General features: G+C 40.0%; 1 protein-coding gene across 5 annotated transcripts in view; it reads right to left on the reverse strand.

Annotated features, from left to right (window-relative positions):
* Nucleotides 1-23609, reverse strand: part of USP44 (ubiquitin specific peptidase 44) — a 45037-nt gene that overhangs the window by 10349 nt on the left and 11079 nt on the right. The window contains exons 3-4 of one of the 5 annotated variants that reach the window (XM_070600335.1): nt 17079-17175; nt 581-2078 (exon numbers count right to left, since the gene is read on the reverse strand). In XM_070600335.1, coding sequence (XP_070456436.1) covers nt 581-2008 — 1428 coding nt within the window. In that variant the 5' untranslated portion in view covers nt 2009-2078; nt 17079-17175. Of the gene's footprint in view, nt 1-580; nt 2079-13738; nt 13840-13958; nt 14216-17078; nt 17536-23609 lie in introns of those variants that run through there. The other 4 variants (XM_008536791.2, XM_070600336.1, XM_070600337.1 and 1 more) reach the window with 4 other exon arrangements.

Below are 23609 nucleotides of genomic sequence, written 5' to 3' on the forward strand. Positions count from 1 at the left end.
ATTAGATGGAAGAGTCTGGTTTTGTGATTCCTTTTCACAAGGGAAACTTTTGCAGCTGTAATTAAAAAAGGAAAACCATTTAGGATTATTCTAGATGGAATCACACTTCTTTACCTTAAAATTTTCCCACAGACTTGTTAAAGCTTTCAGACCCTCCCCACCTTGGTTTCATGGGCAGTCCTCCAGCGCTCCTCCTTGGCCCCTGAAATTACTCAAGCGTGCACCAATCCATTCCCAGTACTGCAGCATCTTCAAATCGGTTCCCTGTGGGATTAAACTCTCTTCTCAATTCCTCAGAGAATGAATGTATTATTATTAACCTAAGAAGCTCTGTTTTCTGATTCCCTCTCCCCACAAAAAAAGCTTTGACACCATGCATGTAAAACTACTTCCAATGATTCATGAAGGAAACAGCTGTAAATGAGTGAGCAGACTTCTCTATATGTATTTGTGAAAGCGATCGATTTTGATCTGAAAACAGTACTAGCTCTAACACGCTAGATATAGAAAGATTATGCATTTTTTAGGCTTCACTTTATGAATTCCCCCAGATGAAAATAAGATTTAAAAAAATCCATACCTGACTAAGAAGTTGTCCATGAAAAATGTTATTCACAACATTCAGAACCTGTTTGATAGCTTTCCTTTGAGAAGTGGGGATAAGAGCTGGTAAACTGGTACCAGTTGTCTCTAGTTCATGTTGTATTTTATCCAAAAGTTCACAAAGAAATTCCTGAGCATCTTGTTGAGCATAACCACGAAAAGCAGGAATTAGTCTCCACACTGAGTGTAGCATGGCAAATGGTGAGACCAAGGCCCACTTTCCAGACCACATGACCTGGAACAAAGTATGCAATTCATGACAGAGAGAAATGCATTGTGAACTTGGCTCCCTCAGCTGAATAAGTTCCATCTTTCTACTCTTTGATGCTCCACCACTTAGTCCTAATGATAAACTTGGACGTCTGGAGCGAAAAGATCCTGTATCTTTTTCTTGGTATTCGTTCATTTGATATACGGTATCGGTGACTGGTAGACGCTTATAAGATGATCTTGTCTTATCACTAGCTGTCACGGCCAGCCATCGGTTCAGATCAAGTTTTAAAAAACATTGTCGAAAAATAAGTAAATGACTCAACACCTGAAGAACAGAATTCATGTAGCAAGTATTTCCCAAATTTCTCAATCCCGTTACACCAGGAGTTACTACTAGTGTTCGTTTAACTGAGAAGTCACTGGCTTTTCTTAATCTTACATCTTCTGAGGTAGATAATACTTTATCTTTTGCTGGTGAGGCTGGGGTTGGTAGCGGTACTTGAACAGGAACTATTCCTAGTGTGGTGGACTGGGCTAGACCTTGCAAACGTAGACTCTTTCTTGGAGGCATACTTTCCAATTCTGCTTTAACTTCATACTCTAATTCTTCCCGTCGTTTCTTCACTTCTCTTTTTGCTGCTATTTTTTCCTGAAATTGTTCTTCTTGCCTTTTTCTTCCAATGGGTGATAGTTCAAACCAAGTTCGAAAGATTTTACCCATTAGTATCCTTCTCCGGTGCCAGACAGCAGTAGACATCTGATCTTCATTCTCAAGCAGAGATTGGGCGCCATCATGTAAGAAATAAGAGTCATCGCGTGTACCCGCAGACCGTAAGACCCTTCCGCTCCCAGTGGGGCAGTGATAATTCTGACTCTTGAGCGCACTTAACGTACTTCGTAGTAACTTCAGGTCTCCAGTTGCGTTATCATTAAGAACATAATCATCACAAAAGTAACAAAAAACATACATCTCATTCACCTCCAATGCAACAGGATGACTGCTTTCTTGAAAGTGCCTGAGTGCATGTTCTTGAATATATCTTCCACAGGCAACATGGGAACAGCTAAGGCAAGCCCAAATCGACTCAGTTGTATTGCAGTCCACACAATGCCATTTCTGAGGGTTGAGGATGGAATGGTCTTGAGCAAGCCGCAACTGACCAATGTGTTTGCACTTATCCATTGTTAACATTTATTTAGTCTTGCTGAGAAACACATAATACAAACAAGTCTCTGTTCACAACACTTGAAGCATCTGAAAACTAAACAAAACAATGTCAATTTTTAATAAAAGGAAGCCAACATTTTTCTTTTTTATAAGGTATCTTTCCAAGAATAATTTTATAAATTTGCTCCCTCCCAGTTTCTGGGCTGCCTGTCATGATTCCACAGGCACGTCTCACCCTTCCCTTACTCTACTCTTCTCTGATCTCCCACACACCTTGTTCTGAAAGAACACACCTTCACTTTGCTTTCTCTGATGGGTTTCCTTTAAAAGCTCTTTTTAATTTTCTGCCACCATCTACTGGTGAAGGACGGGTAGTGACCACTTTTCACTGAACTAGAATAAGATCCAACCTCTTTTTACCCAATAGTCTGAGGGCAGTTTACAAAACTACATTCCTTTTCTTAACAACTGAGGTGGGCAAGACCTAAATACATCTAATCTACGTTCGGAGAGCCCTAAGTGGAGTTACTAAAGCACAACCATAGTCAAAGGCATGGGTTCAGAAACAGAAAACTTAGGTTTGAATTCTACCTTTGCCACACACTATTATATGTCTGTTTTGAGCAAATCTTTTTACTTTTCTAAACTTCATCTGTAAAACAGGGAACATCATACCAACTTCATTGAATTGTTGAAGAATTGAGATAATATAAAATATTTATCTCACACAAGGTAAACGCTCAATAAATGGTAGCTATAATGCTAACTATAGTAAACAAATCTTAATATTTTATTCTCTTTATTTAAATGAATCACATTAAATATTCTAATTATTACCATTTTATATTTTGCTTTCCATTAGTAAATCAATAATGACCTTTAATTCATGGATCTGTAACATACTCTGACTTGACAGACTTGACAGTCGGCCTTGGGGAGAGAGAAAGGAGGAGAAAATCCTTTTGTGTGTGAATAGACTCTGAGGAATGTGCAAGGATGTGTAAGCAAATAAAGAGAAAAGAGGAAGAAGATGAAGTGGTGGCAATACAATGAACTTTTACCTTTTGGCAGGCCTAAGCATTTATCTGAAATCATAAGCTTATTCTGAAAAACAAACATACATACACCACAAAAACCCTACATAATAAAGCAAACAAAACCTACGTGATTTTGACCCCAGAAACTTGTTCCTTTATCAGTTAAAGTCAGGAATATTTCTGCTACAAGTACCTAAAAATAGTGAACTGACATCTAGTTAAAAAGTAGGGATCACAAAACATTATCTTAATTGATTTAACAGAAACGGCACACAAATTTCAGGCGGGGACCTAGTTAGAGAACACTCAGAACAGTGTAAGCAACATGATCAAGGCTTTACATTTTTTAGGGCAGCAAGACAATACGAATTTCAAGGGGACTTGCAGGTGCCACCTCCAGGGCCCTAAGAAAACTGTCAAGGTAAAGTTGATTTTTGGGTCCTTCCCACCTCTTTTTTTATAAAATCTCCGAGCAATCAGAGAGCCAAGCCCTGCCTGCTCCCCATTTCTTAACTTTTAGATACAGGGTACCCTGAATATGCACTTAAGACTGACCAGTCCCAACCCTCACATGTGGACAGATATTTCTTTTTTTTTTTTCAATTTTTATTTTTTTCGGATGTACATCATATTTCGAATTCTGGATACATTACATCATGTTCACCACCTGAACACTAATTATAGTCCATCCCCTCACATGTGAGCCTAATCACCCCTTTTGCCCTCCCCCCTCCCTGGACAGATATTTCAAACACACATTTGAAGTTTACTTCTCTTCCCTCAAAATCTCCTGAGGTCCAAAATCTGGTCAAATACAGCATTTTATTAGAATTCCTAGTATTCAACAATAGTGGCTAATGGCAAAATTAAGACATCAGTGATTAATATTCTCCATTATCCTCACTCCTGCTACGTATTGAGGCTCAAACATCTTAGAGTCATCCTTGACTCCTCTTTCTCTCTCCCCACACCAACCCTTCAGGAAAAATGGTTGGCTCTATCTTCACACTATATCTAGAATCTGACTACCTCTTTTACCTCTCTTTCCACTACCCTGGTCCAAGCCACAATCAAGGCTCACCTCGATGACTGCCATAAGGCTCCTAACTGGTCTCCTAGCCCTGGTCCCTGCTGCTACCAAAAGTTTACTCTCCACAAGCAGCAGCATAGTCTGCCTCTGGACCCAGACAACCAGGACCCAGAGCTGCCACTTTAGGGGGCCCCTGCTCTGGCCCTCTCCCATTACGTGGAGTCAGCAGAGTCAAGGGGATGCAGCCACCTGGAACCTGCACATAGCCCCAATTTCCCTTTTAGACCCATTCACTGGGACCTGGCCCCTGGAGAATTACCTGCCCCAATCACCCCCAAGCCTGCCTCCTGGGCCTACAGGTAATAAAAAGCTCTGTAGAGGAGAATGACATGATCAGATATTCAGGTTACAGAAGGATCTGAACGGCAGATCTAGACGGATGAGTGATTAAAAGAGACTCTACTGCTCCAGACATTACAAGGAAATTAACGCTGCCAAGACGGGAGCAGTGGTAGATTTGTGCTGGATTGTTTAAAAGAATTGATTCAATACGGAGATTAAGAGAAGAATCTAGGGCTGTCTTCTATCTCCTTTTATTTAAAAAGGAACATATAAAGAACACAGAGATAATTTAGTTAGATGTTTGTTTCTAGCAAGTCATAGACAATAATTATTAGTTCAATTGCTTGTAGAGATGAAGAAGGAAATGCCGTTTATTTACACTCAAGGAAAATGATTTCATTCTAACATTTTAAAGAGATGGTATGATTTGATACCTTGCACGACATTCAGAAAAGAAAGCTCAAAAGAAAAAAACCTAGAAAGAATATATATATATTTATTGTGGGGGTTATCTCTGGGTAGTGGGGGCTGCAAATTATTTTACTAATCCATATTCTCAAATTTCCAAAGGTAAGGATCACGTTACTTGCACAGTAAGTTTTAAGTAGGAAAGACAGTGCTATGTATGTACTAAATGATACACTAGCCTCTTCACTGCCTTCTCCTCTATATTCTGCAAATACATTCCCTTGGTTACAAGGAATTCGCCTATTTCATTGCACTTGTTACTAAAATCTCTATTTAGATGATGGCAAGGTCCCTGACCTGTTAAGTGGCCTATAATTGAATGGCATGATTCCATGCAATGCAAAATTGTGAAAAGGGTGAAATGTTGACGAGATGCCATCTCTGAGAGGCATTATAGCAGGGGAAAGGTGTCACAGCGAAACGGTTAGACAGCACACCCTGGAACCGAAATGCACGAGTTTAACACTTGGCTGTATTTACTATGAGACCTAGACAATGTATTTATACCCCACATCCCTCAGTTTTCTTACCTGTAAAATAACAGTGGCAATAACACCAATAGGGTTGTTAGGGAATTAGAGAAATTTATATTTGTAAAGCACTTAGAATACAATTCCTGGCACTTAATATGGCTGGTGGTCTAGTGGTTAAGATTTGGTGCTCTCACTGTGGCCTGGATCCGTTTCGTGGTCAGGGAACCATACCACTTGTCTGTCAATTGTCATACTGTGGCGGCTGCATGTTGCTGTGATGCTGAAAGCTATGCGACTGGTATTTCAAATACCAGTAGAGTCACCCACGGTGGACAGGCTTCAGTGGAGCTTCCAGAGCAAGACGGACTAGGAAGAAGGACCTGGCCACCCACTCCCCAAAAAATTAGCCATGAAAACCCTATGAATAGCCACAGAGCAGCGTCTGATAGAGCACCGGAAGGTGAGAGGATGTTGCAAAAACACCAGGCTGGGTTCCACTCTGCTGTACACAGGGGCGCTAGGAGCCAGAATCGACTTGACGGCACTGACAAAAAGTAATAAGGCCCTCAGCACATCTTAGCTGCCAACAATAATAATAATAATAATAATACTATTACTACTATTATTATAATGCTAGTTTCCTTCTAGTTTTATCACTTTGAGCCAGGGTTTCATTCTTCTCAACCAAATGTGTACTAAGCCCAACTAAGGTGCTGTTAATTAAGATGTTAGCTGAGAACTAAGGTCTGACCTCTCCCAGGGGTATTTGCATTTTAAAAGGGGATCTCTCAACGGTAAAATCTTTTTAAAAATCCAAAGAAGTGAAACCAGGATGGTGGAATGACAGATCATGAGATTAATATTTGAGAGTAGGGGGCTCACGTACCCTGTCCACTTATGAAAGAAAGCAGCAAGGGGAGGATGACCAAGAGAAGGGTAGGGAGGAAAGCAGGAGCTAGAGAGCCAGGCTGCTGCCACCGGAGACACCCAGTTTGCCTGGCTGCCTAGAGCCAAAGCTCAGAGACAGTTCCTAGGGTATCCCCAAAGGGGCCTCATTACACAAAGGTCTAAAAGCTCGGAGGAAAAGAAAGGGGGATGGGAGTATCTTCTTGACACTTCCTATTTTCCTCTACTGGCTTCAGAGCACTTCTTTTCATTTGCTAATCCACTGTTGAGAAGCTACGTATTAACTCTGCTTGGCTCCAGCCAAATGGATAAGTGATTTGGGGCAGTATATTCATTTTAAAGAAAAATAAAACATTTTTGTATCCCCTACATAGATTCTGATAAAATATCACCTGTACCTATATATAATAGCAACATACAAATAGTCAAATGTTCTGAAATTTATGTAGATTAAAATTATCTATACTATCATTTTCTCTTACATTTAAAAAATGTTTCACACTTGAAGTTCCAATTAATTGCTATGAAACGGCTTTTTCTAAACCAAGTATGCTATCTTTATTTTAAAGCCAGATGTATTTACAAATATTCTGAAACCTCCTTTTGTCATTATTTACTGCTTAGAGACAAAAATATTAATTTTCAAGCAAACCATTCAAGCTATTCAAACTTTTCATGCCATATAACTGAGCATTTTTATTTTTAAAATTCCCTTCGGCAAATCTCTAAAGTTTAAGAAAATAATTGTATTTGACTTACTGAAAGCTAATTATTTTATACAGAGTTAGCATATCATTAAAGCAATTATAAAACAGGTAGGATGACTAGAAGAGAAATAAAATGGAAGATCTTATTAGGATATTTTTAGTCAAAGGTTCATATCACACACAAAAATCAAATAAGATTATAGGCAGGGGCCGGCACAGTGGCCGAGTGGTTAAGTTCGCGCACTCCGCTTTGGCAGCCCAGGGTTTCGCTGGTTCGGATCCTGGGCGCGGACGTAGCACCACTCATCAGGCCATGCTGAGGCAGCGTCCCACATGCCACACTAGAAGGACCCACAACTAAAATATACGACTATGTACTGGGGAGATTTGGGGAGAAAAAGCAGAAAAAGAAAAAAAGAAGACTGGCAACAGTTGTTAGCTCAGGTGCCAATCTTTCAAAAAAAAAAAAGATTACACATAAAATATTTAACTTGTCACAGTTCAACAGCACAAAACTGCTTATATTTACCAGCCAAAGAGGACTCTGAAATTACTTTTCATTTATTCAAATTTATAGCCCTTTGCAACATACAATCCAGGCTTTAAGCATGCAGCAATACTTTTCTATTTTTAATGGCTCTTCAAACCTCTTCTCATAAGGAACTCATCCTACCAGCAGAGGTTCAATGATCAGATCTAGAGAGCTGACCACCAAGACTTTATCCTTAGCCCCAAGCTTTCTGAGCCAGTCTCAGGCACACAGCAAACTCAGCTTACCTATACACTGTGCCGCCTTCGCAGAATTAGCTTCTTTTCCAGTATTCTCTTATTAAAGATACTGTATGATCCTTCAAGTACCCAGGCTAGAAATCTTTTTTTTTTTTTTTGACTCCCTCTTCCCATCTCTTCTACTCCAACATCCAATGTCACCTATGTATATAAGATAATCATTCCCCAAGTCTTCATTCCCTTCCATTTCCAGAACTACCATTCCCATTATGGACTTTATTATATCATTCCAGAAGCACAGCGGTGACCTCCAAACGGGTCCCCCATCATCTGGATTCTCACTCTCCTTCATAACTATCCTGCCAAATCCATCTTCAAGTTTGCTTTCAGCCTTTAACTCTTGTACTTAAAATCCCGTTCCCCATAGTCCATTAAAGCAGTGGATTTCCAACTTTGACTATGACTCAGACTAAGAAATCTTACATCGGGTTCTAGTAAACATAAGTATACATATAACACACACGCATTCAGAACAAAAGTTTCACAAGCAATCCTTATAAGAATAATGTATTCTGATATTTCCTATCCTATCATTAAAAAAATACGCTGGTCAGAACTCCCTAAACTGAATTCATAATGGCAGTTTGACAAACACTGCAATAAAAATTATTATCCTTTCATCAGTCTTGCTTTCAAAATTTTCCAGATTCCAACCTATCTTCCTTTCCTTACCTTATTACCCCTCTGTCATGTACACTCCAGGCAAAAAGAATCAGCCCCAGCCACTTTCCTGAACTCATCTTCATCATTCTCTCACCACCACCTTTAAAAATGTATCCATCCTCCAAGGCCCAACTCCTTCTTAAAGTATTTCTAGTTAAAAAAATCTCTTCTCCTTTAATTGCTTAAAGGGCTGGGGTTGTGCCAAATAAGAATCCTTGTGTTTATTTGTGTATCCATCTTTACTCTGCCACCTGTTGGGTAGGTTCCCTAAGGTAATGGAGGGACTATATCTCAAACATCTTTTTATCACCTTAATTAAAAAAATAAGGGCTTTATGAAGATCCTATAGGTTTTATCGCCATTTTGTTTCAGCCATTTGTTTCATTTCATTCAGGCTACCAAATTTTTGGTATAATCAACCAACTAGTATTAATTGCAGGTCTCCTCTCAGTTCTCTTTATGACATTTGAATCAGTGGTTAAGATAGGAAGTGACTGATCACTCACTAGTAACCAAAACTGCCCCCACCCTCAACCAAGTGGCCAATTTTTCCCCACAGTCAGTTAAGGCAGATTCCTGATATTTTGTGATGTCATTATCCGAATTCTCTATCTTCAACCAGAGCCTACCATATGTCCTGTCCCATGCTAGATGCTTTCAGATACCAAAAATAGATTTTATAGAAAAGCAAATTGAGACATACTTTCCCAACCCTAATTAGGTTATTTATTTTTATTTTTTAGTGAGGAAGATTGGCCCTGAGCTAACATATGTTGCTAATCTTCCCCTTTTTGCTTGAGGAAGATTATGCCTGAGCTAACATCTGTGCCAGTCTTCCTCTATTTTGTATGTAGGATGCCGCCACAGCATGGCTTGACAAGTGGTGTAGGTCTACGCCCAGGATCCGAACCCACAAACCCCAGGCTGCCGAAGCAGAGTGAATGAACTTAACCACTACACCACAGGCTGGCCCCCTAATTAGGTTATTTCAAGTTTTGGTATATGTAGTGACTCTTTAAATAACTATTCATGCTCCAAATATAAGTATTACTAAGAGCTACAGGAATCACTGAAAAGTGAGAAACATAGCTAATTTTAGGTCTCATCTCAGTACAATGTAACTTCAACAATTAATATTCCACTATAAGTTTCAGTTATCTTCAACATAATGATTTTTCCAGCTGACCACTCCCTTGTGACCTCAGTTTCTTAGGAAGACACTTGGAGAGAAAGCATGAAAAGGTACAATATAGTTATAAGTGTTAGAAGTTCCTATAAGAGGTGAGGTACCAACGATTAGTCATATGAAAGTAATCTAGAACTTCTAACCAGTGCAATCAGTATCACAATTTTCAGTTTCTTGGCTATAAAAAATATGTTGTTATGAAAGTCAGGAAGTTACTGTGAAAAATAAACAAAAATAGTCAAACTAAATTACTATTTAAAAAAGTGACACAGAATGCAGGAAATGGCTCATATGCATTGCCAAAAAGAATTAATCTATATTTTACAATCTGAATAGACACTAAAATAACACCATCATGCTCTATTAAGAAGCTTCCTCCTTTCATAGCTCGTACTTAGTTAAATAATCACACATAACATTTACACTTTAGCAGTTTTAAAATTATTAAAGGATTGTTTAAGTCTTGAAAGACCACAAGATAAATTGAAACTCCTTAACATAGCATATAAGAGCCTTCAAATTGTGGCACAATATATACTTTTCTACTCTTATTTATGACCAGGCACTTCTCACACATCTTTTGTTAAAATGTTTTAATATACAAATGACCACATTGTCAATAAGTTTAATTTTTTAAATTTTTCATAAGTGGAATATGAACTATTGTTTCACAGGAAATGGGCATGCACATTTTATATAAATTCTATGTACATTCTATTCCAATTAAAGAAAAAACATCTGTACCACTGGGCATAAAGTAGAATACTTAAATAAAATTGTGTCACAGTAAGCATCTTTATCTTATTAAAGAAAATTCTCCTGAGACCTTGCAGAGGGATGGATATTAAAGAGTGGGCTAATATTAAAGATATTGAAGATATTGAATCTTTATTTTAACAAAGATAATTTTTGTAACAAAACTTATCTTTCTTTTAATAGTACCAAATAACCTAAACAGACCATCTAAAAACTATTAAAAGCAGGAAGATGTGCTATTTTCCATGATAAAAGATAGGAGGAGATGGCCGTTTCAATAGGATGTCGGCCTTAGGAATTACTAACCAACACAATCTCTAAGTGCATTTGGATAAGAATGAAAATAACTTTATCCATAGTCATTAGGGCAAACCCTACCCACTCCTTATGAGCAGTTTTCAATTTCATGAAACCACCATAGTACCCTGTCCTCTGAAGAAATGTTTGTAAAATGCCAAGTGTCAAGCATAGTGCCTGGTACAGAGAAAGGGATTCAATATTTTTGAATGAACAAATTATTGAACGAATGAACACAATGGGCTCTCACACTCTCCCTGCGCCCTCTTAGGTATGCTATTATGCCTATTATGTGCTTTGGCACCTCTCCTTGTCAATCATGATGTATTTCCTTTCCTTTATCCCTAGAAAGGCTCTGGTTATTCTTTCTTCCTCCAGAGATCTAGAATCTATAATTACCCTGATCTCACTTAAATTCCTCATTAAACAATAAAGGATACACCCTTTTCCCTGGGCCTTCCTGGTATTTCTAACATACCTCTCCTGAAGCACAGAGATTGAATCTAGTTGATGATGTTCTTAGAAAAAGCACCTAGAAAGTAAGTTCTGCCTCCAGGTTATTTGATTTCCTCACCCATCAATACTTACAAGTATTTCATTCATGGGCAATTCTGTTCCAAAACATTTATCATCAGTGACACACCACCACACTTACATATCAACCTACTGCAGCTAACTTCATAATAATGGGGAAAATAGTCACTAAAAGATTGAACATTCTACCATGGGTCTAGTAAATAGAGTTCAAATACTTTGTGTAAAATGCCTAGACCTTATCATTTTAGTACATCCATGAATTGGCTTAACAAGTATATTCTTGGACTATAAATAAATTAGCTTTTTCCTATGGCATGTAAAACTCTGTTAAAATGAATTCTTTATTATAGAGTTTTTATGGTGTCTCAAATTGCTATGAAAAATCCATTGTTTTTCTTACAATAATCTTAATCTTTGCCAGAAAGCCAGTATTTGTAGAATCTTCCTATATTTTAGTTACTTGTCACCTGTTTAGGCTGGGCCAGATGGCAAAACTGTCCCCCATTATTGAATCCAGAGAATGATGGGACACACATTTCCTATCTTGATTAGACTCCTAAGCCCATGCCCTAGCTCCTTTCTAATCTCCCACCACCAGACAACTCCATTAGAATCTGGCAACCACATTCGCTCTGCCCTAACACTGCTGGAAGGACAAAAACTCCAAAGCACATTTTTTTCTGCTACCAAGAAGCCAAAATGTTGCCTTTCTCTTTCTCTCTGTAACATCCAAAAACACAATTCAACAAACATTTACAGGAGTTTTTTTCCTCCGTATGAAGCAGTTAGTCAGGTGCTAGGCATACAAATAAAAAACAATACAATAAAATATTCTGCCCTCAAACAACCCAGTGAGCAGAAAATCCTCCTATGTACCACCAAGGCTGTAATACCCAACAAGATTCAAGTGTGTAGAGGAAAAGTTTTGTAGAAGGTATGATACCTCATTCCTTTCTTTTTGTAATACAAAAAGAAAAATCTGTAGAAAAGGGGGGTAAAGACAATTATGTAAAAACAATTATTTCAAATATTTAACCCAAATCTTCAACAGATTTTCCATTTTAAATATTCCAAAAAGTGTATCATTGTATACTATACTCAACAGATTCATCTATCGCTTAAATTTTTGTAAGCTAAAAAAATCTGCGACAATTAATGTTTTGGATGAAAAACAAGATTGATGCCCAATCTAAACAACCAAAATGTTTCAGCTTTCTACAACGTATGCACTGAACTATTTGTTCAATATCAGAACATCTCTAAATTTCAATAGGGACTGTGTCTACAATGATAAACACCGGATTGAAAAACCTGCCATCCACTGCAAAATTATGGCTAGTACACAAAAAGCTGGAGAAATTAGAGTTAGGGGGTGAGAGAAGCTAAATGAGCCAAAATGTTTAAAATCTCTGTCAAATCCCCGGAGATGCTAAAGATAAAAAGATTAGGGTTCCAAGAATCCAAGATTTATCTCTTTCAAGACAAGTGAATATCGCCTCTCACTGAGATTATGAAATATTCTATAAACACGTGCTTAACTCATCTTTGGCTTCCTGAATTTGATCACAGTGAACAGGCAATTCTTTTTTTCTTGTTTACACCGACGGCTGGTTTTAAACACAACTCAAAATGGAATTTCAGGCCCAGGGCTACCACCCCCTACTTTTACCCCCCAGGCAGCCTCTTAACAGATAATAAGGAATTCAAGTGCAGAGCCTGAAAGTCGTATTTCCATGCTAATTTCACAACCCCGTTACTTGCAAGATATGACAATTAAGACTTAGAAGTGGGGAGCCGCGCGGGCTTGAGGATATAGCAACTCAAGACTTGCTAAATTGTTTTTCCACTTCCAAAATTAAAACTGCAACAAATTATCCAGTTACCAGTAGAATTTACAACAGCTCAAATTTGCAGTTGAAACAATTACATGTTTCACTTTCTTTTTTATGGGGGCGGGGGGGCGGGAGGGAGAGGGAGGCGAGTCCCACTCTCTCAAACTTTCGCAGTCATTTTTTTTCCCTCATGGCTGACACGTTGATCATGTTCCCCAAATAGCATTCCCTCCCCGAAGGAGAGCGGGAATGGTTTAGGAAGCCGGTATTCAAAAATCTAAGTGTCTCTAAGTGGCAGCAGGTGCTGGCAGCACTGGGACTCGATCGATGGAGGCAAGGCAAGGCAAGGCATTCCTTCTAAACAGAGAACTAGAATTGCCCTTCCAAAGCATCCCAGGGGCTTCGAGCATCACTTGGCGTCAATCAGAGCCGGGGGTAGGATGTGGTTTTATCTCAACAGTGCCAGCTCTGCAGAGCGCCCCAGTCCGTATCAGATTCGCGATCCCATCTCCTCAACGCTGCGGAACTCGGGTCAGGGCACAACTCCCCCTGAGCACCCCCTCAGGCGCCCCAATTTCGCCCCCTTTCCTCCCAACTCGTCCCCCTCCAGCCCAGCGCGGGGTGGCTACGCGGTGCCCCTGGCCACAGGCGACGCGGCTCCTCGCAGCATCTTCGGATGCTCCTGAGGTGGCCGGCCACCAGGACACCGGCCAGGGCATCGCACGACCCACCGAGACTTCCCAGAGGCGCCAATTCTAAAGTCGCCGGCCCCGCCGCCGCCTCCTCCGCGCGGCCCTCGGCTCGCTCCCCGGTCAGTCCGCGCGCCGCCCCCGTTCCGCCCTCCGACCCCCTGCGCCCTGCGCCGCGGGAAGACGCCGCCAGGTGCCTCCCTCCCGGGGCGCCCGCCGGACCTGTGCGCCCGCCGGCGGCCGCGCGCCCCCACGCACTCACCAGCCCCAGCCGGAGCGGCCATCTTAGCGCTCGCCCGCGACCCCCACCCGCCCCCCGGTTCGGTGGCAGCAGCGGCGGCGGCGGCGGCGGCAGGGGCCCGGTGGGGCGGCTACGTCAGCGGTGACGCGGCACCGGCCCCGCCCCCGCGCCGCCGGAGGGCGGGGGTGTGGAGGGGGCGCCCGGCGCGGGGCTGCAGGGGAGCCGTCCCGAGGGAGCCGCGCCGGGGCTGCCACTCGGCGGCAGCGGTGGACGTGCCCGGCGCGGCGGGGGCCCGCGGAGGCCGTGGGAGCTTCCGCCCCGCGGCGGGCTCCGCACCTGTCGTAACCGTCGCGGTGACCGCGAGCCTGTGAGATGCAAACCATCCCGCCCGCGCGATGCCTTCTGCACTGAACTTCTGCGACTCACGCGGCGCCGAATTGTTTGGCAGAAAGGCGCGCCAGTTCGGTTATCTTCAGAATCTGCCCAAAGGAACTGGCGTCGACCTTTTTTGAGGAAACGTTTCCTTCCCGAGGAGGCACCTAGGTGCGAGCTCAAGGGCTTCCTCAGATAGCAGTCGGGCGACTAAGGTTCCAGAATAGGAAACTTCCTGAGAAGTAAGATTTAAGGGACAGAAAAAGGCACCTCTGTCCAAAATGACCGTACTTGAAATTGCCCATTTGAGATAATGAAGGCTATTCCGAAATGAAACGAAGAGAAGAGACTGAGGGAGAAAAATCTGGAGAAGAGGAAAGTCAAGGCTACAGGTACAAGAAGATGAGTCCATTAAGATTTATTGAGCTTTCACTTGGCGCTCGGCTCTGAGCCAATTCTACCCCGTGGGGAATATTGAAAATGAAAAGACACCATCTTCCTAAGGGGAGCTTGAAGCAGCAGCGAGACAACCGTGCAACGTTAATAACATGTCAGTTGCCTACGATTTCTTACAATATATAAAGCAAGCTATAAAACTGTTCATCTCTTTTAATCAACAATTCCACTTTAGGGAATATCTTTCAGTGGTGTGACCTGGAAAAAAAGAATGAATGCACAAATGTATTCGTAGTATATTATCCAAATAACAAAATTTTGAAGGAAAAAAAGTGTCCAACCAATGGGAAATGGCTAATTAACATCTGACATATTAACCTTGAGAATTCTTATGTAGATAATAAAATGGCAATAGAGTCTAATCAGTTCATGTTTGAAAAAATGTCGCGTATGTACGTGAAGATTCAAGTGCATACACTAGTCACGCACACAAGGATTAAAGATAGGAATAAAATAGATAAATAAAGATAGGAATAAAGTAGAAAGAGTAAGACTCCTTTCATTTTTTTTTCTGTATAGTTAAGCGCATAATATTCTCTCTGGTTCAGTTGTGTCCCCAGTGCATTCCTCTCACTCAAAACACAAACTGCTATCCTGTAACCTTTCTCGCTACCTTAATTTCTAAAATGCACTAAGTGCATCACATGAGAGCATCTCTTACGAGGAAGTATTTCTTCCAATTAAGTATTTCTGGCATGCAATATAGTTCTTTCTGTGGTTCCTAGAAAGCAAAATATAACAAAGACCAAAATCTTTGCTCTTATTTTAATGTTGTAAAACGGTCTAGAAGATCATTGGCAAACTCTATCAAGAGTCCGCCACCTCTGATCTAGGAATTCTACTTTTAGAAATACAAAGAGTTTTTACCTGAGACTCAGGCAACTTAGAAGGCTGAAAATAGACACAACCTAACTATTCAGCACTATGGGAGTGGTTAAGTACATTTGGTATATTCATGGGACAGAGTAATATATGGTCATCATAAATCTTATTTTCAAAAAATATTAAATGAAGGAATATAGGTTAAGCCAACTGCGTCTGCCATTTCCATTCCTCTGAGAGGTTCCTTCTGCATAAATTATCTTACGGGTACAACCTGAGCCCTTCTGCCTCTTTGCAACAGTTTACTGGACTGGGATGGACTAAGTCCACTGGACTGGGATTGCCAGACCAAGGGCAATCAAACTGTAGGAAGCTTGTTAAAGCTCTACCCAAACACTGTACCGGGTTAAAGAGGGGTTGAGGTGGATTGGATAATGGTTTAAAGGCACACTGAGTATGCAAGCAGTGGACACCAGGCAGCAAGAGCCACAAGGGAGCAGAAGCCCTGAGTAATCAGAAAGAGGGTATAGGGAGCAGCAGCTCAGTTAAAGAGAAGTAGCAGTAGCAGGAGTCTTAACAAAATTCTGAGGAGAACTGCTTGGATTCCAGGAGCCTCTAAAATAACTGTATAAAAGTGAAAACTAAAAACAGGATGCAAAAATGTATATACTGTGTTTTAAATAGGTATGTATGAATTATTCACATTGAACGACACTTGGAATACATCAACATTTTAATGATGGTGGCGAGATTACAAGTGATTTTTATTGTCTAATTTTCTACAATGATCATAGTTTTCACTAACTGTTGTATAAAGAGTTAAATAGAATGAAGATCATCAATAGTCAAAAGTTCTAATAAGTGGATAAGTTGCATGTGGTCAAAGTGACTAGCAGACAGAAGTTCAGAGAATTTCCTGAGATCATAAATGGCTTCAAGGAACAGGTGGCACTTAGACTGGGTCTTTTAAGGACTCAAATGATTTGCATGAATGAAGAGGAGGTGAAATGGAAAGAAGACAAAGCAAGGACAAGCTGAGTAAAGCGTAGGTAGAGGGTGCTGAATAGGGTGTCCTTAACAAAATGTGTTGACTATGAACATCTAAGCCAGGAGAGGTGCTGGATGGGAAGTGGGGAGATAAGAAATTATCTGGAGATTGTTAATTGTGTTAATAATTAAAGAGTAGTAATGAGATAGTTTGTAGCATACCCTTTCAAAATTATTATTACTATTTATTCAACTTTGAAAATTTCCTCAGCTACCAATTTTATTCCAGGTCTTAACAACCTAGGCCTAAATTATGGCATGTCTAGCTTATTTCCTGAGCCCCAAAACTTCTCTATTGCAATCTCATTTTTACATAGCTGTCAATCATTCTTCTCATGTAATTTTCCTATTTGTTTTTTAACCATCTCATCAAATCTAAACTTATGTAACAAAAAAATGTCTCTTTCCCTTCCCACCTTTATAAACTGACTCCCCCAAACTTACCTATTACATCCTCAAAATCAGTCTTTCCCCACTTTGGCCTTTGGAATGCTAAGAAGTCAGTCTCCTGAAGTTCTTCCACACTTCAGGCACTTCCCACCTTTAAATCAGGGCAGATGTTTATCTCGTAAGTAGAAAGCCCTCCAACTTTCACTCCTGCAGATCATTACAATCAACCTCTTTCAGAGCTGGCCTAAGCTCTCACCTCCTGGAAACAGCTTTCCTAGTAACAACTGGGCTTCCAGATCCCCAGCCCCCACCCCCACTAGGACATTATTATGCAGTCACATCCTTTGTTCTGAGTTCCGCGCCTGGTTCTCTCTCTTTGCATTGTGACCTCTGTAGGGGCAAGGACTGTGCACTTGCTCCATCTGTGTACCTCTCCACAGCTCTTAGTACAGTGCTAGCCAAAAACACTCTTAAAATTCTTAATGACTTAAAATTGGAAGTTCCCTAGTGTAATATAGGGTTGTGGAAATGATGTGTAGGGGTTTCCTTGTTTCCACAGTCCCCAAAGTGGGAGAAATGGCAATTTACCCTTTCTCCAAGGTAGGCGCACGGTTTCCTAAGCAAGAGAAAATTTTAATGACTCTGAGACCTCAATTCTGAGGCCATATCCAGCTTCTTCTGAAGTGGATACAACACAAACTGGTTTTGTTTCCTGTGTCATGGGAAGAGAGTGTGAATGAATTAAGTGGATGAAGTAAAAGAATACAAAACACTGCAAATTTTGTAAACCTCAGAGGTGCTTTTTATGCTTTGCATTGATTTTTAGAATTTTCTAGTCTGGTCTTTCATGAATCTGAGAAATATCTTAGGAATCCTAATTGTAGACAAATAAAGAATTTATGAGCTTGTTAACTTTGAGGAAACTACTTCCAAGAGTTTTCAGAGTTTTATAGACTGAGTGTTCCTATCTCATAAGTTTAAAGTTATTAAAGATTTATTTGACAAATATTTTTTGAGCACCTATGTGCCTGGCACCATGCTAGGTGCTGAGATGTCCCTAGCCTGCCTTTAAATGTTTTGAGGACAGAAAGGATTAAATAGAGGAAGTAGGTAAAGAAAATACTAAAGAACTCAGACCTGAAGTTTGATTAACGTGTAGCAACACAGTGCAGTTGAATTTTTTTCTTAAATGAGTGACCTAAAGAACCTTGAATTTATGGCAAATATGTAAGAAAGGAGTTGAGAGAATTCTATTGAAAACAGAACAGCAGATGGCCAGATATGGCCTTAGTAGGTGAATAGAGAGGAAAGTGTGCAGAAAGAAATGGCTTTAGAATTAGACTTTTTTTTAATTCTAAGAAAGAATGAGGGTGGTGGCAGGTAAGGGAGATAAAGGCAAGTTGAGAAGTAGATGGTACCAAAGCTGATTTAATTTTAATGGGCCATTAACCGTTTATTTGGAGGTCTGTGAGGGAAACTTGTACTTTGAGGTGAATTTCCAACGTAGACCTTACTGGAAGTTGAAACTGAGCCTAGGGTTTTGGCATTAACTGAAGCAAAGTTGTGAACTTAGTCAATTCGTCTCGCCTTTTAACACCCTCAGCACCTCCACTCTACTCACTTTTTGGGGGATCCTCAGGCTGCTTGTGCCCAGGGCTTTACCTCAGTCTATCAAAGGTCTTTCTGTCTTTCCTCCCATCATAACTTTTCCTATTTCCTATTTTGTTCTAGGACCTTTACCCTAACCTTCCTTTTCCTAAGGAGCCCAATTATCATGCAGTAAACTGATCCACTTGTAAATTATTAGTGTATAGTAATGTTTTTTGCATTTCTCTCTAAGATTATATTTTAATGGAACCTCCTGTAGACACCCAGAGTGTGGAATTTCTAAAATGAAATTTTAAGCAGTGTGCCAGATTAGTGGGACAGATATTTTCTTAAGCCAGGCCGTGTTTCCAAGGATAAGCTATGGGTGTGTATGTGTGTATACGTACATATATATACATACTTACACGCATACACACACACACACAATTATATAACATGTTTATCTAGTTATAATCACAATTATGACAATTTATCTAGTTATTTTTAGTTCTTTAAATATGTTGCATGTTTTATCTCTAGCTCCTCTGTAAAGTTAGGAAAATAGTATCTGTCCTACCTTCCTTTCAAGGATGTTTTAAAGATCAAATGAAGTTTTGCATGTGTAAACACTTCCTGAAGTATAAAGAGAAAAGTAAGTGTATTTATCATTATTATTTCTCTTGGGGTTATTACCATCCTGTAAAGCTCCTTGGAGTCAAGAACTGAGTTTTGTTCATATTTATAATCCCTTAAATCGAGTTTCACTTCTGTACTAAATAATAGTTAATTGCAGGATAAATACTGTAAAGGTTAAAATTATAGTACTGTGAGAAACGTGCAAAACAAAATTTTAGTTTCCCTTTCTCATAGCAGAGGGGGAAGGATCTGGAAAAGCAGAGAGAGAGGAAAGGAAAAGCGTTAGGGTGGAAATTTTAACTTTTAAAGCTTTAGTAAACCATACAAAAAAGATACTAGTAATCTTTCATGAGGGAAGATTATTGAGGTATCTAAATTTTATTTTATACTCTGTACATGTTTTTAAGTCCACTTCTTTAAAAAAAGTAGAATAAGGACAGTGTAGATGGTTAACCGTAGTTGTTTGTGTGATTATTTCTATCTTCCCAAACCATTTGGAAATTGAAATCCTGCAGTGTTGCTCCTGGGTTGTGAAAAACGTGAAAGCTAAATAGAAAGTAGCAATCAAGGCAGTACGGTACTGCATCATATAAACGAAACCACATGCTGTAGATTCAGGATGTATGCATGCAATAGAAAGAGCTAACAATTCCTCATGTGCAGGAGTTAGGGTGATCACCCTGCTTTTCTCTGCCATCTTAAGATCCTTCCTTTCAGGTCAACGGCCCTCTTGGCAACAATCATTGGTTGAGCCATCTATAAGCAGTGTCTGTAAACCACCCATTCCTCAGCTAACCAGAGATTAATGAAGTCCTAGAAAACCACATTTCCACAGGAGACTGTTAAGGGGAAAGGAGATTGTATGTAAAGTAAATTGCCCCCGTCTATTTCATTTGATCTTTGGTCCTGAAACTAGTGTTTACAGAACTGAAAAGAACAGACAGATGCTTGATACAGATTTCTTAATTTTTTAAATTAAATATATGGCTTCTGATCTTTAGAAAAGTAATGGAAGATGTCAATCAGTAGAAAAAAGGTGACATGGAAGAAAGTCTTTTTAGCAAGTATCAAGTTTTCTTTCTTTTGTCTATTTGCTTGAAATTCTAAAATGCCTCAGGAATGATCACAGAAGGAAATTTGTATAAATGCCCCATTAAACACTTAGGAACTTATCTCTTCTTTTCTTGAAAATCCATGGTAGTATTAAAGGATGGCTTAAACATTTATTTGCTTATGCCCATAATATTTTATTGAATTAAGACTAAATCTGGTTTTAACATTATCATTAGTCAATCACAAAATTAAACTGTGCAAAAGAATTATAATTTTGACTAGTCTCATTATGAGTAATTTTCCTCCTCATTGTTTCGTTTAATACTTATCTACATGTAATGAAGATTAGGGCTATTCTTACAAAAAGGACTATTAAGTATGCCTTCGCTGTGTTGGTATGATGGATGCCAGGAAAGACCAAACTTCCTTGACTCTGTCATGTCCCTATTATTAAACAATTTAAGGTCAGAAATGCCCCTATTATTAACCAATTTAAGGCCCCAGGTTAAAATGCAAATCTGGGAGGTGGTAATTTGTTAAACTCTTATCAGTTCTAATATCTTAGTGCAAATTCATGTATTTGATAAATTGACAGTGCTCTGAAGACAATAGGAAATCGGCTGTTAAATTTGGGGATGAGGAGGGAAAATGAGAAAGGTGCATAGATATTATGTTGCGTCTGGGAGACCTGATCAAAAGTGGAGCAGTATCAGGGCATTCCCTGGTTCTTTGGGGAAATAGAAAGAGGGAATCTGAATGCATGCAAGACACTTTATCTAAGACTAGTGCTAGTCACGAAGTCCAACACTGACTATCTGTGGAAAACCTAAGAATTCTCTGGGAAGAACGGCTTGTCATAATCAACTCTGTGCTTAAGGAAAGCAAAAACGAACCTCCTCTGTAAGTCACTTAACATTCACGCCTCTCAACTTCTCTGTCTGAAAATGAGAATTAAAAAACTGCCTCTGCAGATCCACATTATTGTTGTGATGATTATGGGAAAGCTTTTGTAAGCTATGAAGGAAGCACTGGATGAATTCAAGGTAAATTTTAAGTCTAAAAGGTAGGTGATGGCATTTCCACTTAATTTACAATTTATATTGACCCCAGTGAAGATCAGATGAGAACTGCAGTGCAACTAATAGCTGCTACTATATGTAAGCCAGGGATGTAACAAAAAATTTTTAATGATAATAGTTCCCAGTAAATGTTAGGTGCTATTATTATTGAGGCCTATCCTATCCTAATATGTGAGGTACTTTGCTGCTAAGCTTTTCCCCTTCTTCCACGTTTCTTTTTCTTTTCACTGGCCCCTTACCCTCTGCTTTCAAACATGCAGTTTTCCAAATCTGGAAAGAAATTGCTTGACCTGTGGCTTCCTAGCTCTACCACTTTATTTCTCCTCTCCCTTACATCATCAGTGAGAAGGCTGTCTCAGTAGATCTCAACGGCGTAGAAATAATCTAGTTGGCATGAAACTGTGTTTCATCACAATCACTAAAAGTTCATTCTTCTCTGATCTCTGTATCTACATAGAGATAAGGCTTGCCTCCCTCTGCCCACTTTACTCACCAGTTTTTAATGCATCATCAATGTGCTCTGTAGAAATCATAATAATCACATATATTCTCAATAGTTCTATATTTTGTCAATCACTAATGAGACAGGATTCATGTTTATGAGTTGGAACCATGGGAACAAGACAGTCTCAGTAGTATTATTTCTCACAGTCCTAAAATTTTCTGTAAATGATAACTATGTTTAAAAGCCTAGAAAGTCCTCTGATTTTTAAAAAAAATCATCATGACTCTATGGTAGTGACTGGTGGATACAAAATGTTGAAAACTGCTGGTTTATACCTGCCATCTCCATTTTCTTTTATTTGTTTTTTTCCTTAGCCACCTACAGTTAGGCTTCCTGCCTTTGAAAATGTTCTCTTAAAAAAAAGGTCATCAAGGGGCCAGCCCCATGGCTGAGTGGTTAAGTTGGCGCACTCTGCTTGGGCGGCCCAGGGTTTCCCAGGTTCGGATCCTGGGCATGGACATGGCACCACTCATCAAGCCATGCTGAGGCAGTGTCCCACATGCCACAACTATAAGGACCCACAACTAAAAATACACAACTATGTACTGGGGGGCTTTGGGGAGAAAAAAGGAAAAATAAATTTTTTTTTTTTTAAAAAAAAGGTCATCAGGGGCCAGCCCCATGACCAAGTGGTTAAGTTCACATGCTCTGCTTCGGTGGCCCAGGGTTTCACTGGTTTGGAACTTGGGCATGGATGTGGCACTGCTCATCAAGACATGCTGAGGCAGTGTCCCACATAGCACAACCAGAAGGACCCACAACTAGAATATACAACTATGTACTGGGGGTCCTTGTGGAGAAGAAGAAAACAAAAGAAAAAGATTGGCAACAGATGTTAGCTCAGGTGCCAATCTTTAAAAAAAAAAATAGGTCATCAATAATTCCTTTCTTGTTAAATTCAAAAGCCATTCATTTTCCTTCATCATTTGCTAAAGTTGATCACCCCTTCTTTCTTCTAAGAAGGAAACAATATCTTAGTTTTTATTCTCACTGCTTATGTAATTCTTACAACTATCCTAAAGAGTTCACTTTTTTTTTTTTATTTGAGGAAGATTAGCCCTGAGCTAACATCTGCTGCCAATCCTCTTTTTGCTGAGGAATACTGGCCCTGAGCTAACATCCATGCCCATCTTCCTCTACTTTATATGTGGGATGCCTACCACAGCATGGCTTGCCAAGTGGTGCCATGTCCACACCCGGAATCAGAACCGGCGAACCCTGGGCTGCTGAAGCGGAAAGTGCAAACTTAACCGCTGCGCCACTGGGCCAGCCCCGGAGGTCAGTATTATTATCCTCATTTTACAGTTGAGGAGGAAACATGCTCAGGATTTAGTCAACTCGCTTAAATTCACACATGAGAGCAGGATCTGCTCTGGGAAGTGTTAGACCTAGCAATGGAGAGGAAAGCCTTTTCCCCACTGGATCACAGCATGCTCTGTTGCCTATGTTTAGATTGAATAACAGAGCTTATTTCTTTTATTCATCTATGCTTTGGGGTACTGCCGTACTTCATTTGTGAAGGTGGCATGTCAAGTAGTTTTTTGCCAGGCTGTCCAGCCACAATTTTATCTAGTCTCATTTGAACTCAGTTTCACCAAGATCAGAGAAGGTGGCTAGAGAGATAGCAAGTTGTGATACGTCACTGATTTTTTTCTCCTTTTCAAGTTAACTGGCTCCTGTAGAAATGGGAATGCAACCTTGCGTTCATTTAGGCTAGGCAATGCT

The sequence above is a fragment of the Equus przewalskii genome, chromosome 29, assembly GCF_037783145.1.
Source record: "Equus przewalskii isolate Varuska chromosome 29, EquPr2, whole genome shotgun sequence".
Classification (NCBI taxonomy): domain Eukaryota; kingdom Metazoa; phylum Chordata; class Mammalia; order Perissodactyla; family Equidae; genus Equus; species Equus przewalskii.